Source organism: Empidonax traillii, unplaced genomic scaffold (assembly GCF_003031625.1).
Source record: "Empidonax traillii isolate 1590-97213 ecotype Southwest subspecies unplaced genomic scaffold, ASM303162v1 scaffold381:size621868, whole genome shotgun sequence".
In the NCBI taxonomy this organism is placed as follows: domain Eukaryota; kingdom Metazoa; phylum Chordata; class Aves; order Passeriformes; family Tyrannidae; genus Empidonax; species Empidonax traillii.
In genome coordinates, this window is record NW_020955574.1 from 87,616 (window position 1) to 104,620 (window position 17,005).

A 17,005-nucleotide genomic window follows, 5' to 3' on the forward strand; every position below is an offset into this window, starting at 1 on the left:
GCTTTCTTTTACTTCTTGTAATACACTAATTTCCCCAGCTACTTTGAGAAAAAAGTTGTAACACCAAGTATATCACAGCAGTTTCACTACTAATAATCCGTGTAAATTTACCTTCTGGTTTGCATTAAAATTCAAACTGTTGGCCCAGTGCACACATTCACCTTTCCTCTTCAGAGCCTCAGAAGCTGGGACTAATTCTGTCCTCCCTGAGATCCCTTTCTTGCAAGAGATAAAACCAGACCAAAATGTTCTGCCTTTTCAGCCTGCCGATCAGTGGCTCTATTCAGGTCATCCTTGCAAAAATATTAATCCACTGAGTGTGTGGCTTACTCGAGTAAACTCCTGCCATTGCCTGGAGGAGCTCAGGATTGCAGAGCTTAACCTTTGATATGAAAATGGCTGCAATTCACTGTTATTAGTGCATGGGCACATAACTCCTATTAGGTGGTGAGGTATTGCCTAGAGCAGGATACATCTGCTTCTAGTCATAAAGCAGGATTTGCTTCACGCTGGAGCCAACTGCCATCCCAATATTCCATACACCCATAGATGCTATGAGACTGCATGTGCCCTTTCTGTACTTGCACATCCCCTGCCTTTGTTATCTATAAATGGCAATTTCTACTGGAGGGCAGTTTAGCTGATATGACATGCCTTCTACAGATTGCCCCGTTTTACGTTCAAACATTATATAAATGCATTTTGATGTATTTTCTTTTTTTTTCCTTCATGTTCAGTGATTTTTACATAATTCTGTTTGACTTCCTTTTTTTTTTTTTTTTTCCCCTACATCTACTAAATACTTGCAGCAGCTTGCTGAGGGTACAGACCACTTCGGTGAGCTCCAAGCCGAGCGGCAAAAACTTATCCCTGCCCCTTTGGATATAGTGCTGGTCTCTCCGTGCCGGTGACTACGACAACACTCCGTGGCGAGCAGAGTAAAATCCACCAAAGCTGCGGACGTAGCATCCCTCCCCCTTGGAATGGCGAGTACCAGGAGCCCCTTCCCGGCCCCGCGTGTTTCACAGGGAGCATTTCCCGTGGCTGCAGCGCCCTCTCCTGGCGTGCGGGTGGAGCCGGGAGCGCCCGGACCAGACCCAGCCGCGCTCACCCCATCGCTGCCGCCCCCTGAACTGCGAGCGAGTCCTTTGCAACCATTCACCGTGCGATTCGGGGAATAAACCTGACTCAGAGATTAATTAACCAGGGGAGAGTAACCCATGGTTTGAAGGGCAGCCGGTTCTGAGCACAGGCAATCGGGATCTCACTGGAAAACGACGGTTGAAAGGTGTCATCAAGTTTATGTCATAGGGAATCCTTAGGATTCATAAAAGCCTTAAAATACAAAACATGAAAATATCTACATACTTGCAGATTTGAAGCAAACGACGAGAAAATACCCAGGACACAAGGTTTTACTAAAAACCACTGAAAATAAAACTGCAAAGTTGTGAATGAGGACATTTGGCTTAATGAAGTATGAACAACTAATGAGGTCCAGGAGCATTAAACTAGGCTTGTAAAGAATTTCAATAATCGTTATGGATGCTAAAACTACTACTAGTGTCACTGAGTTTTCCATGAGGTCTGTATGATGAAGTTTCTCAGAAAAAGGAGGCAGACAGGATGGCTAGCTGTGTATAAATACACAGCTTCACAGAGAGGGCAGAACAAGGGTCAGATTGCATCTTTCTGGTTTAGGATGTTTAACATTCAAAGCAACATTTCAAAACAGCTCCTTTGCCTCTCTCTCTCTCTCTCCTGCTTTCTAATTAAAGCACAGAGAGATGCTTTCACAGATGTAAGCACCCAGAAGTTGGGAAAGACAATTTAGCCTTTCGTATCTCATCTTTAACACTTCATTTATTACTAAATATCTTCTATTTTTAAATGACCCAAGTGCTCCTGCAACAACAGCCTTCCCTGCTGCCGGAGGCAACGGCAGAGATTCATCATGCTGGTGACAGCGAGCGCCTCTGCGCTCGTGGCAGCACATTGTGCTGCCATCTGTAAGACTCTGGCTCAAGAGCAACCTCAGGATTCCCCTCTCTTCTGTAAAAACAAGGTACATAGTGCAGATGTTAAGAGCTGGGCCTCTGAGCACGCTGACCATGCTCCTGCTCAGAGGGCTCCCTGCTAGCTGATTAATGGGGCAGCATTAATGCCAGCTGCGGTGCAGAGCACAGAGCCAGGATGGTGGCCTGAGTCTCAGAGCCCAGGCAGTGCTGAGGGCCTGCAGAGGTGAACGTGGCTCCCAGGAGAGGCACAATTTCCTACAATCATAGGTTGTCTCTATAACTGTGCATTTTCAGCTACCTATCTGGCTTTCTATTTTCAACTTCATGTCACCCACCTCAACAAAGCATTAGCAAGCTGGGGTCTGATCTGCTCTTTCTTCTCACTAAAAACTAGCACATGCATTAAAAGCCTGAATTTGAGCGAAAGAGCAAACAACTGAAATAACACACAAAACCCACAGGAGCTTGGAAAACTGAGAATATCAGACTTTCTGCTGCTTTTAATACTATTTCAGTAAAGACCTTTTCTGCACTTCTACACATCCATCTCCATGTGAACGCTCCAGTTTGGCAGCGCATGATGAGAAGAGGCAGATCTTTTCAAAGCTGATTACAAGTTCTGTTTCAACCTGGAAAAAAGGTTGGATTGCACTTTCCATGGTTTTGTAAGAGGCTGTTAAGTACATCTAAACAGGTTACTCTTAAGAAAGTTGTAACAAGCAGAAGTAACTCGGTTCCTTGTAATAATGGGACATCTTACTGACACTGCGAGTTTTTTCATGCTCTTTCTTTTTACTTCTTCCACTCTTTATTTAAAAACTTGCAGCCTCCACTGTTTTACTGCAAAAACTGTTTGTAAAGCAAGAATTGTGCTGATCACATCAAAACTCATTAATATAACTTGTTTTTCCATTATTAGCACCATCTGAGCCTGTTGAAAGCCTTAACCAGGGCTTTAATTTTTCCACAGAGAGCTTTAAATTAATTAGTGGTTTACATGCTAACAAAGAATCTGATACATTCATAAATCAATCTAATGCAGAAGGATTACCGGAGGGTGGAAACCTATTCAGTGGGGACCTCACATTCACTTAACATGGTGGGTTTTCAACAAAAGGGTGCAGGTGTGGAATAGACGGGTACCGGGAAGAGCCCATGATAATCACTTTGCATCACTTAAAAACGCAGCAGGACACACAGTAAATCAGAGCCTAGGGCCCACCCTAAGTGAATCCCATGTAGATATAAAAGGCAATATCATCCCACTTTAACCTTCACAGTTAAATTGCCAGAGTGGTACAATTTCTTTTATGTAGGTTACAGGCCACTGAACTAATGGAAAATAGAGTCAAATCAAAGGACTTGGATGGGAAGCACAAACTAACTAAACTGTGTGACATGGATATAAATATAGGTATCAAATAAAAAAAGGTAACATTTGTTTCTAACTATTAACTTAATCCATGTTGTGAAAACATGATACAACTGTGTATACTTTTGGCTCACTTTAGGCTTTTAAACTAGTTTCTGCTAACACAATACTTACTCTGCCTTGAGAACTCTACTATGTAACTGTAGCTGCATTTTTCTTATATTTTTTCTAACTCAGCACTGTTCACTGTTAAGAAAACTTCACCAAAATGAACATTTTTCCTGGTCATGTTTTGTGTCCAAAGGTCTAAAGTCATGGACTTTAAAAATAAAAAATACTTTGATGACTAAAGCAGTTTTCAGTCTTTACTGTGTTTTGAAATAAACTTGTGATCTGCTTTGAAAGCTGCCTATTTTAATAATGGGATCTCTGTCACCACAGACACCTGCACAGTCCCCATCAAATGCAGTAAGAATTGTACACAGGCAAACTGATTGTCTCCTTTTTCCTTAAAAAATGGTAAAATATCCTTGGTGAGTCAGAAGAGACATGACTGAGAAAATCGTGAATATGCACACTGTGAAATTAAAGACTGTGAGTGACAGGAAGAGCCAAACAGCAATCCTGGATCAGCGCTGCTTAAACTTTCAGGAGATGGACTGGCAGTAAGTAATTCTGCATTTTGATAATAGATAATCAATATTTACTGATGGTAGCTCATAAAATAAAGAAACCTGAGCAATTGTCAGGTATTCAGTCTGAATTATTCAGTTCTCCTAACTAAAATAAAGCATAAATACATAATCAGTCCTACCTATGAGGGATCAGATTTTCTGTACAACCATATGGAAGAAACATATGACAGATTATTTGTATATTTTTGATAATGAATATTCATTCAAAATGAAGTGTCTTCACTTCATCTTCTATAGTACCTTCCAGTAACAAATTAGTCATGAAAAGCATTACTCTGGGACATATTAAAAGCCCATCATTTTGGGGAGCACTGTGATGCCCACACACTGCTACCCCACACAGCACACACTGCCTGATCTCCAGCTTCAGCTGAAGTGTCCTCAGAAAAACATCTCCTCATCAACATGCATTTCATCATTGCTCACCAGATGTTATTCTTACAGATGTACAAATCCATTTTTGAGCAAAGATACCACAACCTAAGTAGTTTCTACAGTGCGTGCTTTGTATTTGTCATTGATTTTACGTGTGTCCACTTGGCTACAGCAGTTCCTGTGATGCTGGGTGAACCCGAGCAGGAACTGCACCACATGTCCTTCCAGAATGCCAGTGACAGGGCAGCGCACACAGGGACAAGGCACACACTCCCTGCTCACTGACCCTGCTCACCCTAAAGATGAGTGCGGTTTACATAATGAGGTCACCTCTTACTCATGACCTACCTGTGACAGCAAAACCCAAACAATGTTGGTTTGTTTTTTTCAAAGAAGCAGGAAACACTAAAGGGTATTAAATGAGGTGCCATCCTGCCAAAGGCTTATGTAATGATTTGCACAGTTCCTGGGATGCAGGGCAGCAGTGTGGCAGCACAGCTCATTGTGCTTCCTGCCACGCTTCGTGTCTGTGTAAGAAATGCTCTCCACGAGACTGAGCGAGGCACCAAGGATGGCATTAAAGGTGGCATATGCTGCCACCTGCACTCTTCCCAAATGAAGGAGTTAGCAGTTTAACCAGCACAACAAACAAAACCAAAATGGGAGCGAGTCAAGGCAATTAGCTAATTAGTGATTAAATAAAGCTGTGGCCCGTCACTGGCAGGGAGGCTGCGGGGGGTGCCATCCCTTTGATCCACAGGAGCAGCCGGTGACAGCACAGCACAGCCCCTCGGGCGCCCTGTGGCTGGCTGGTACCACTGCCTGGCCTCCTCACTGCCAGCCCCAGGGGACTCCATGCTATTCCTGGGGAATGTCCATCACACCAAAAAGAGCAGCACTTGGGCTCTGGTGCCCTGCGGGCAGGCTGCCGGCAGCCAGCGCTTCTCCGGAGGAAGCCTCGCCGTATGCCAAAAGCCTTCTGGCTCAGAATCCCATGCCCAAATTTTGCCATGAACGTTTGTAAAGTGTTTGCTCCAAACCCAGTGTGTGCTGCCGGCTCCTCGCTTCACACCCTGACAACACAGCTCCGCAACTTACTTCATCCCTGGCCTCCTCTTGTGTTCAAATACTCCAGCCCCTGGACCCTCACTGCTCTCACGCTGCTCACAGCCCAGCCAGTTCATTAATGTTAATTAATGACTGCTGTGTTTCATATTAAAATCACCGGCTCCGAGCTTTGACACACAAAGAACTTTCCATACATCAACTGCTTCAAAGAAATTGTCTCTACAGGCGCACTCACCCTCGGCTCTAGTTGCAGGATAATTGTGGATATTATCCCTCAGGGAAGAGGGGAAAAACTACCCAGCGTTTACCTCGAGGGAAGACTGCACACCCATAGAGCTACCTGTCACCTCCTAATGGGTTACAACACTCAGCCTTCCAACAAATTATACAAAATTACACCCTGGTTAGCAGGGAGATGTGATTAATCCCACAAGCCCATAGGGAAAGGCACAAGAACTGTCTGAAACTCCACGGATGAGACCATGAGGTTGGTATATATACCAAAAGCCTTACTAGCTCTAGAAGGTTAATCAGTATTGCTCATTTCATAAAGTTCTGGATTATCCCACTAAGTATATTTTACACTCAATATATTATAATATTGCTATGCCTCCAAGGGAATGCTAGTTTAAAAAAATTAAAGGAAATATTTCAAATAGAGTAAACAGCTCTTCCCAGATTTTGACATTTATTTACACTGAAAACTGAAATGCAGTTGCAAATCCAATGCCTGATCTTTGCCATTCTTCCTCAGGCAAAATTCCTCCCGGAGGCAGCAGGAGTTTTATCTCAGTCAAAAGACTCTTGGATTGCAACTTAACCTGATAAAAATTTGTTCCTCAGTTCCTCCAGGACTTCTGTGCCCATGCACACGCATTACCCACTGGCCAGGCTTCCCGACTGCTTAAACCCCATCTCAAAATCTTCTCATGGCCAACAAAGCCTTGCCACAGACCCAGGGCAGGCACATCGGGGTGGTGTTGGGATGGGAGAGGGCAGAGACTCCCACAGCCAAGCTGGGCACGCAGCAGGGGCTCAGGGCACGTCAGCTATACCTGCTTGAGCAATCCCTACTCATCTCCTTTCCTTCTCTACAAGGCATTCAGAGCCCATTCAGAGCCCCTGTCCCAGCAGAGACCCCATGAGGCACTCCCAGATCTACAGAGCCAGGTGGGGCCATGATAAGAGCAATAGATTCAGAGCTGCTTTTTCCTTACTTAAGTAAGGAGACTTACTTAGGTCCCTCCAAATCTGACTTCATTGTATTAATCACTAAGGATTTATAAAATGCACTCACTGGAGGCAGGTGGGATTTTAAGGACCCTGCATCATCCAGCTCACGGAGCATCCACTCCCAGAGACTTTCTACAGCTGCTCCCCACTAAGTTAAACAAACTTTGGACTAAATTCTTTTACAACCAACTATGCAACTCACTCAGATCAGTAGCAGTTCCATGAGTATGTTCAAGGGGGCTTGTTTGGATTTTAAGGTTTTTGAATGGGTCTGCTTTATCCCATGGAAGCTTAAGACATTTTATCTTAAGACAGGGACATACAAACTCCTTAACAGATGGGAACAGTTCCTTAGATATTAAGTAATTAAGCACACTCAGCACATGTTGGCTCCTAACGAAAATTGTTTTGAAGAGATAAGGCACTCTATAAATTGAGGTTTGCGGTTAACCAAAAATCTGCCATTTCATCTTTTGCTCACAAGGCTAATCTCATGAATTGCTACATGAAAAATGAAGATACAAGAAGCATTACATGATTTACAAAATTGTCAGATTGAGGGGTTTTTTTAAGCTTTCATGCTTGTGTTCTTCCATTTTTTCTGTAGTTGGCTAAGATTTAATAGGCAAATAAATCTACTACATTTTGATCCGAAATTGCATTTCTGTGCTTGCCTTGCATCCAGTTCCAGTAAGGAACATCAGCAGGAGAAAGAAACAGCTTTTCTCTACCATGGTTTTTCCAAGGAAGCCAAGGTAGAGCCTTGAGTTTCCTCACATTTATGAATACATCATTGGCATCTCTTTGCTATGTCCAGGACAGCCTTAGTGCTCCAGTGACCACCTTCAGCAAGACCAAACATACACGGCCTGAGGCAGTAAGACAAGAATTGCAAAGCAGCAAGTAGCTGCAGCTTACCATGGCTCCTTCACTCTTACTCTGTGCAACTTCTCGCTGCAGCCGAGCCACAGACAGCTTCTCCCTGCGGAAAGGAAAGCGTGTGAATAGCGGTTCATTTTTTCCCATCGGAGAGAACGCAGCGCTTCCCCATCGGGATGGCATTCCTGCACATCACTGGGGTAACCCTCCTGGCAGGCCCTGCTCTCCTCCCCATGTTTCCCTGCAATATTTAGTGGCTGCATTATTGTTTCATTTTGTGACAGTTTGACAGAGCTGTCAATAAATCAACTGAATCCAAACACCATTTGCTCCATTCAAACAACAAAGTAGCTCATCATGCCGGCGATATGGAAACAGACTGTGCAAATCAGATTGTATTATTTATTTCCCTATAGCCTTGCACATCAGCTTTATTCTGCACCATATTACATAAGCCAGAAGGCTGTTAGATCATCAATAAATACACAAATAAAATGGAAATTAAAACAATCTATTCTATACCTAAACATACTGTGCTGCGTTTTGCAACTACTGAATTTTTAGATTTTTTTTTTTAATTAACCTTTTTTCATACAAGATCCTTATCCAAATGTTTGGCTCAACTCAACTAACAATTAATTTGCTTAATTAAGGATTTGGCAATCACAACACACTTTCAAGTACACTGAAAAGTTGTAAGAGAGGAATGAAAAGTAGGGTTTAGCATACATAGAAAAGGAAAGATGTTTTCGCAGTGTATGGACTAGGGAAACATAGAACATACCAAGTATGTGAACTGCTAGTCAGTGGAAGGTAGCACAGGAACTGACAACTGCAGGAGGGGTACAGGAAGACAGGAATTTGCTCTGGAAGCTCAGCAAAGCAGAAGATACTTTGGGGAACAAATAGGACTTAAGCAACCTACCATAATATAAAAAGGATCTACCATAAAATTTGAAATGTCATTATTCTACTGGGACTTACTGGAAAGAAAGACCTGAACCATCCCAGTGCAGCATCCTGGCACTTAACCTGGGATGTATAACATTTTTGCCTGCTCAGTGACTGGTCAGTGCCAATGCAAAGGTGTCAGTGGCTCAGGCCTGGTGACATGACCCTGGGTCAGAAAGCATTTACTCGAGGGCTGGCAGGACCAGTCTTGTGCTGCTGACGACAGGCTCCAGCCATGAGCCCACTGGCCGTGCCATCGGACTTGGATGAGTCAAAGAAAACCTCCCTGCTCTGCACTGCAGGGAAGTCCCAAGTCTTCAAATCACACTGCCACGTCTCCCAGTTCTTGCAGGAAAGAAGAGCAGGGGCTGGAAACTGTCTCACAAAAACCCACACAGGTGCCAAGCCATGGCAGAAGGACAACTCTGTAACTGCTCCTGTCGTTGACTGGGTCACTCTCATTCAGCATGTAAAACTAACTGTTCTACAATATCTTATTCCCAAGCTTGCAAAAAAAACCCCCAAAAACACACAACCCTTTAAACCATTTCTCAGGAACCATTCCTGCCAAGGAAGGTCTGTACATACCTGCCTAATTACTGCAGAATGACAGCGCTCCTGTCACTCAAGCCACAGCTGAACATATGCCTGGGTCACTGAACCAGTCCCCCCTCCCCATTTCAATAGATGTGGTATTTAAGTTAAGTCTCCCTAATGGTCACCTGCCCCCTCGTGCTTGCTAAACCCTCACAACAATCCCTATGCAGCCAGCAAAGCCTGGTTATCACGTTAACCCCAGGCATTTCTAATACTGCGATTTGCAAACAGGTATGATGTTGAAACCACTTAATACTGGCAAAAGTTGAAGATGATACAGCCACAGCCCTGTAGAGGTTGCATTTGCGTTCTCCAGCACGATATCAAGATCTTCATTTGCTCGTGTGAAAAATTATGGAAAACTGAGAAATGGCATTAGTACAGCATTGAACAGCTTAACACAGGTATCCTAAAAGCAGCTTCTATCAGACACATACCACCCTCCCTCTTCCTTGGTCAGATACTATCACAGGCAAATTACAAAATTGGTTAATCCTATTTTAAGGATTTAGTTCATCTGCTGGAAATAGCCCCTCGCATTTTTGCACTGCTTCAGTGCCCTAATATGTTCTAGTGGAAAAAGCAAGTATTCCCTTTGAGGAGGTTTTGACCTTTTAATTGCAACCCAAATGCCTAAAGATATTTTATGAGAAAATATGTGGGGGGTGAGGAGAGAATAAACAAGCAAAACCTCCCCTCACTCCACTCCTCCATACACTTCCTGCCACTGGTCTGGAGAGATTTATTTAGTTATGCCTCCTACATCAGGAATACTCCTACTTCCCTCTCTCCATGTTACCTCCAATATGGAATTAGTTTCACATTTCTGGAATTTTATTAGAGTAAACTCCACTCGCACAGAGGGCTCCTCCTAACGATGCCAGGCTTCCTTCTCTGGATGAGGATCCTGGCTGAGGCTCAGAAAGGGTTTCCTTAGCAATTTTCCCAGTGAAGGAGAGCAAAGACTGGCATTCTCGTACTATGTTTATAACATTGCTGATATTAGGAACAAAACCACTTTTCAATAGCAGAAAATGAAAGAAACCTGACTATCATGAAGGAGAAAAAAAATCCGCCATAGTGGATTTGAAGAAATCAAACTCTGAGCTCCTGCTTCATCCCTCCCACGTGCAATGCCCAGGTGAAGGAGCTGTGCACTCAGCCAGACCCACGCAGATGGTTGCCTTCCTCTGGGCAGGACGTGCAGCAGAGGCTCAGCGTGCCTGTGGACCACAGTCATCCCTGAGACTACTCCAGGGAGCTTCATTTGTGATGCCCTTGGCCCATCGCCCACACTCAGCCATTTCCCACTACCTCTACATAAACATACACCGGTGTAATGGGCAAGAAATGTGGTCAGAATCCTGTTACAAGCCAACAGCATTTAACACCAATTTGCAGCGCTGGAAGTTTTCGTATAAGATACGTGACAAGAGAGAACTTGTCATGCTCCATGTCTAAGCAGACCAAATAAACCCTTTGGTCACTATCCACCATCTCAGTCAGTTCTTATTAAGGCAACAACTTCAGCGACTTCTCAGCCCCAATTTTTAACATGGTGTTAAAATTGAATAAGCATTTTACTATAATAATAAGCTTTTAGCTGCTTTAGCCTTTCAGATATTTCAAATGCAAAGAACATTTGACATGCAGCTTCAAAGTTAATCCTGTTCTTTTAATCTTTGCTTTTAAATAAGAAAAAACAGTAGCATTATTTTGTTGCTATGTAGTTTTGTTTATTTTTAATCAAGCATGTTTCATCGCTATAGCTTGATTAATTAACAAAGTTAATTAGCAACTGCAGCCAACCTGGAAGGAAACAAAATCTTCTCCAAGGATTTAAAAAATTAAAACATGTTCATTGAGAAGTGCTCATATTCGCTTTTGAAAAACCTCCAAATGATAAAAGGTTTACAAAAATGCTCTTTGAAAGCACAGTTTATGCTCTTAAGTTTGCATATTTGTATTGTAAGTGGCAAAATTCCCAGCCAAGGACTTTGCAAAGGAATAATTACAGGAGCCAAACAAGGATTCAATTATATCCTTTCCAGATGGAAGCAAGCACACAAGTAGTCACTGTGTGGATGGAAGAAAGATACATTTCAAGCCTCAGTATCGCTAGTAGAGATTGCAGTAGCTTGTTCTAAAAAACAACAGTTTGAGGAAAGCCCATTTAGTTCAAGAAAAACATAAATGTGCTAAATAATTCTGCAGATTCACAACTCTCCTAAAGTAAATTTTCTCCTCTCTCGTTTCCCATCACAGGCCCATACCTATCCCCTAATTCTGAAAAATGCTGATTGTGTTCCTGATACGGTAAAAGATATCATCAGATCAACCACCACAATAAAAACTACACGGGATACATGAAAGACTCCATTTTTCTTTTTTGTTCTTCTTTGTATTGCTACTTTACATCGATACAAAAAATCCAAAAGCTCTAGCAGTGAACTTCAGCTTCCCAAATTTTGATTTTTGTTTTTATTTTGAAACTTCAGATTCAGAAAGTCTTGCTTCTCCACCTAACACAGTAAGGTGTTACTTAAAATAGCCTCTGGATAAAGTTAAAATATGAAGCTCCATGAGTTACTTGGAAGAGAAGGTCTCTATCCCAACTTGACATTGCCCTTTCCTGTCCTGATCACAACGGCAGCCCCACACCCTGCCAGTGTGCATTGACAGGTCTTGTATTTTCAGCACTGATACTTGAAGATTTCAAACTTTTCCCATTTTCTCTTTCCTAAGTAAATTATTACTCCTCTACTGAAGGAATGAATGTGTACAAAATTTAACAGGTATGACAGGTCCTAAGTTACTCATCTGTTTCTCTAGTCACCTTTTTATTTCCAAGAACAGGAAAGCGTTTTCTACATGTTTCATCCTGTCTTGGAAACTTTCACTCTGAAGCGATTTCATTTAGAAATGGTCAGTTCTGCACCATAAAGTGAAGCTCAGCTTTTTTTGTCATTTTATAACTTTCTCTATTTGTAAAGCAGAAAATCCCACATGACCCACTGACAAAGTCAAGCTTTCAAAAGACATGAATATTTGTTTTATTATTGGTAACTGTGGCCAAGCGGAGTGAGCAACTTACATGCCAGCAAGTCCTTCTGTGCTATTTCCGAGAAGAGAAATTCCAACCAAGTTTCCACTCTGTGCTATTGCTGTGAGATTCAGAAGGTGAATAAATACTTTGTTCTCCCAGGGAAAAAGCAAACAGAAAAATGACAGAGACTCAGAACCTGAATTTGCAAGGCCTCCCAAACCACCGTGCTTTGTAACCACCCCTTGTTTATCACCTATCAAAATTATTTCTCCTTAACTTTTTTCCCCCTTATGTTGTACTTGCAGCCACAGCATTGTTTTTCAAATGAACCAGAAAAAAACACAACTAAAGCCCATTAAACACGGATTAAACATAGCGTAGTGCTAACAACTGACCTAGGGGCAAGGAGCTAGTTTGTGCAGAGAGGCACAGGCCCAGCTTCCTTCAACTCTTGGTTTTCCGGGGAGGGTTTCCCATCTGAATGCTGACCAGGCTTGACCTCATCGAGTCTATGAGATCTGACAAGTGAAGAGCCGAGGGTGGAATGGCTGCAGTGAACTAATGCGCCTCTTTCAGCTCCTATTGCGATCGCAGTGGGCAGTGATGCCGCAACCGCCCTTCCGACCGACGGCCGCGAACAGCGAAGGCATTTGGTGCTTTATAAATGTCAGCCTCGTGTGCATTGGGAAACCAGACTTTTAGAGTTGTAATGGTTTAACTAGACCTGGCAATAAGAGAGCTATCTGGTATAAAAAAAAAAAAAAATTCATTGTAAATTTAAAGCTATCTGGTATAAAAAAAAAAAAAAAATTCATTGTAAATTTAAAGCTAAGCAAAGTACGAGCTTTATCTAATTGTTTTTACAGTAATTGCAAAGACTGGAGTTACAATAACAGAAGTATCAGTGCTGCCAGGTAAAAGCAGAATAAATAGGATGAGCCACCAGCAAGGCATAGGCTCCTATTTACTGCTAATTTATTTGCAATAAAAGATAAGCATTCAGAAAATATAATTTACGTTAAATTTCTCTTCTACAAGACATGATTCTGCCAAATCCACAGAAGCAAAACAGGTAGTAACTTATTTAAACTGTATTTTCTTTAAATGACACTAACAGCAAAAAAAAAAATAAATTAAAACTATAATCTAAAATAGGTATCAGCAATCCCCATGGGCTCCTCACTAATTTCCAGTGCATTTTAATGTGTATTAATTGGACAAAGAGGTTCAAAGTTGACCAACCAGTTACTTTCCAGAAACATCCAAACAAGATACCAAATGCAAAAGAAATACCATGGAAAAAAAATCATAAGATAACAGTTCAGAAAGGAGGAGGCAAAGAGAAGAACATCACAAGGGCAGTACCTTTATTATAAAAAAACCCAACATTGTCTTTGGCTAAAAAAGAGAGGCAGAGCCATGGCAAAGAAATTAGAAAGGAAAGGTTATGAGGAGTCCATGGCAGATTATCACCGAGCTGTTTTTGTGACAAATTACTCTCCCAGCATGGGCTCAGCAGTCGAGGTCAGCTGGGCACCTGAACAGGGTAATTCTCCTCTCCTGAGCACGTGCACGGGGATGGATGGCAATGCATTTCAACAGGAGCATCCTCTCTCACACTGGCAATCTTTATTACTTCATTGACATTTATTGTTTTCAGCACTGAAATTATGAGTGCAAGGCTCTCACTTTAATGATTCACTGGTATTTCAGACAACATTTCAAGTATATCTATCTATTAATGTTGGAGTGCCTTCTTCCACTATCAGTGGTGATTTCAAAACACTGCCCACCTCTCAAATTTTGTACATATTCAGGCCAGCAGACATAGGTAGAGTGGTCTGGACCCAAAGTTTAAAATGTTGGGGTTTTTTTCTCTTGAGCTTCAAGATGGTTTTTAACCCTTGTGATGTAAAGAAGCCAGCGAGTGAATGGAGACCTTTAAATAACTTTCATTGGTAACTGCTAAATAATTAGAATGGCAATAAACAGAGCCACCAAGCAAGACATGGAGATGGTATCAACCATCAGAATCAATGTAGTTTCTTGACTAAGAAAAAAATAGGCCAAAAAAAAGTGATTCTTTCCCTATGACGCACACATTTGGTTGCAGGAGAAAAGATTCATGTCTGCATGATACAACGCCAAATCATTGAGATAATTATGAATTATATCAAGCAATCATTTCACAAATCTACTGGATCATCTCACTTATGACCATTATTCATGAGATAATGCACTCAGCTGCAATTTTTTTCAGACATATTCCTCTGAAGTCTTTCTTTTAGGCTGAGATTCCAGGTGGAAGAAGAAAATGGGTGGAGGAAAAAAAGCTGATTTTTTTTTATGAAAGACAAAAATGGAGGAAACCTCTCCCCACCCCCTTTTACTCATCATCTTTAAAGTCTGCAGACAGTAGTGGGAGATATTTACAAATTTATTTTAAAAAATAGCCTAAACACAAACCAGTGATCTGCAGCAGACAAGGGAGTTACACCTGGCTATCAACTGCAACCTCAAGTATGAAACACCAAAATCTATGTGCTAAGAAAAACCAATAGCACTATTGAATCCCAAAATACATCTAAAGTACAAGTTTTCACATTATCAGTTCAACAGTCCATGCATTATGTAAACCTTGTATTTATAGGAAAGCAAAATTAAGGTTTCAGCAGGGCCAAATCCTGTACAGATTTGCTGTTTAAACCTTTTGATTTAATATATTCCAACTACACTACTAAAACCCACTACTGCAAATAAATGAGAACTGGATCGATCCCACAAAATTTGTTATTATTAAAAGTGGTACATTAACCATCAACCTTATTGTCTGTGTTCTGAAATCCACATCATAAAATACTGGGCAAAAACACTTTGACAAATTCACAATGCAGCAGTTTGGAATTTCTTGACATAAGTGACTGATTTATCAATTTTAATGTTGCATTAGCAGTAATATTTGTATTTAATGCTGTATTATTTCTGCCAATAAGTTGCAATCCAAGAAGCATACAGTGGGAATTTGTACAATTAGGCAAGCTGCCAAGTTCTCAAAGACTTATCATCATGGAAAACCTCGGTGTTCAAAGAGGAAAAAAAAAGAAAAACAAGAAAAAGGACTAATAGAAAGCACTTTGGAATATTAATTCAGCAAAAGGAACTTTAAATTATAATATAGGTAGCTGCTGTACATAAGATTCCCACCCTTTACTATAAGAATTACTGTCTGCCCTTTTTTCCAGGTGCTACTTTTAAAGAGTATTTACACTAATGAAAGCATGCTTAGTTGAAGCTCTAAAGTGCTCTAAAATGGTACCAAATTTCTTTTCTGAGAATCCTTTCACAATAAAAGGCCTAAAGTTTTCACTTCTCTAATTAAAACAGCAATTGTAGCGTTTATCTTCTTGCTGACAGCATCCTCGGAACAACAACATCATTCTTATGACCTTTTCCAGTACAGGGCAGTGTGGAAAGCAAATTTCAGACTATCACCTTTCCCTCTGGTTCACTGCTAATTCAGCTGATCCTCCCATAGCAGTTTATGGCCCAGGAGCTCCACTTCTTCACATGGGACGATAAGACACCTCCCAGTTTAGCTTGACAGTGCAGCTGAGTTCAAAGTGGGTAAACAAAGAGGCAGAGGGTCATTGCTACATAAAAGTTTGGCCCCTGGAGAACAGACAACAGTTTAAGTCACCACCTTTTAATCCCTCTTATTTCCAACACACGCAACTGCCACTCCTCATTTCACATGCCCACGGGATGCTTTTTTTGGTCCTAATCCCCAAATACACCTGCTCTCCTTGCTGGAAGCACCAAAGCTGGCTGTTCAGAGCTGACAAGGGCCTGGCAACACATCAGCCATCAACACAAGGAAGAGGCTGCTAAAGCAGAAGCTGCTTCCAAGTGAGTCAGATTTTCATTTCTGTGACTCGGTGACACTGATAGCAAGAGCAGAGATGTTCTGCCTACACAGGTATCAAAAGATTATATTTTTAAATGTACATTCAAGACAGAAGAGAGAGAAAGGACTAGATAGGAACCAGTATGTGTAAGGGTACTTGGCGCACCTTGCCTGCCCTCAGTGTTCTCCTATACTGTGGATTTCAAACCAACCAACAGCTCTAGGTCATGCATCATCACTGGGAAAAGCGTAGCTGTTTCTCCTCAGTGCAACTGCTCTTAGCAGTGTCTTCCAGCTGGTGAGTGCGTAAATTCTCACTTGCTCTTTCCTGTTCATTTTTACTCTGGGTCAAGCTGCTCTCTAGACTAGATGGAGTCTCAGTTCTTATGTTACTATATGGGGTTTCTGGAAGGTTTGCAGTATCACATCCTACATACAGATACAGATTTATACCATTTTGATTGCATTGTGTACTTGCATTAGTTTTGGGGCTTTTTTCCTGTAGTGGGTTAACTGTAGCTGGATGCCAGGTGCCCACTAAAGCCACTCTCTCATTTCCCCAATTGGACAGAGGAGAGAGAAAAAAACAAATAAACAAACACAACAACAACAACAACAAACCAGCTAAGGATTCATAAGTTCACAATTCATAAAAGCAGGAGAGGTCAGTTACTGATTACTTTCTCAGGCAAAACAGACTCAAAGTGGGGATATTATTTAAGTTTATTACTAACAGGACAAGTGCAAAAGAGTGAGAAATAAAATAATCTTAAAAATACTTTCTCTGCACCCCTCCTTCCTCCATGTTTTCCCTGCTCCTCCCTCAGTGGTGCAGGGGGATGGGGAATACGGTCAGTTGTTGTTTCT

General features: G+C 41.7%; 1 protein-coding gene across 1 annotated transcript in view; it reads right to left on the reverse strand.

Moving 5' to 3' along the window:
• Window positions 1-17,005, reverse strand: part of LOC114062072 (nck-associated protein 5-like) — a gene marked incomplete at its 3' end in the record, with an annotated part of 231,969 nt that overhangs the window by 82,237 nt on the left and 132,727 nt on the right. Inside the window, exon 3 of the mRNA XM_027893111.1 lies at window positions 7,680-7,743. Coding sequence (XP_027748912.1) covers window positions 7,680-7,743 — 64 coding nt within the window. The remainder of the gene's footprint in view (window positions 1-7,679; window positions 7,744-17,005) is intronic.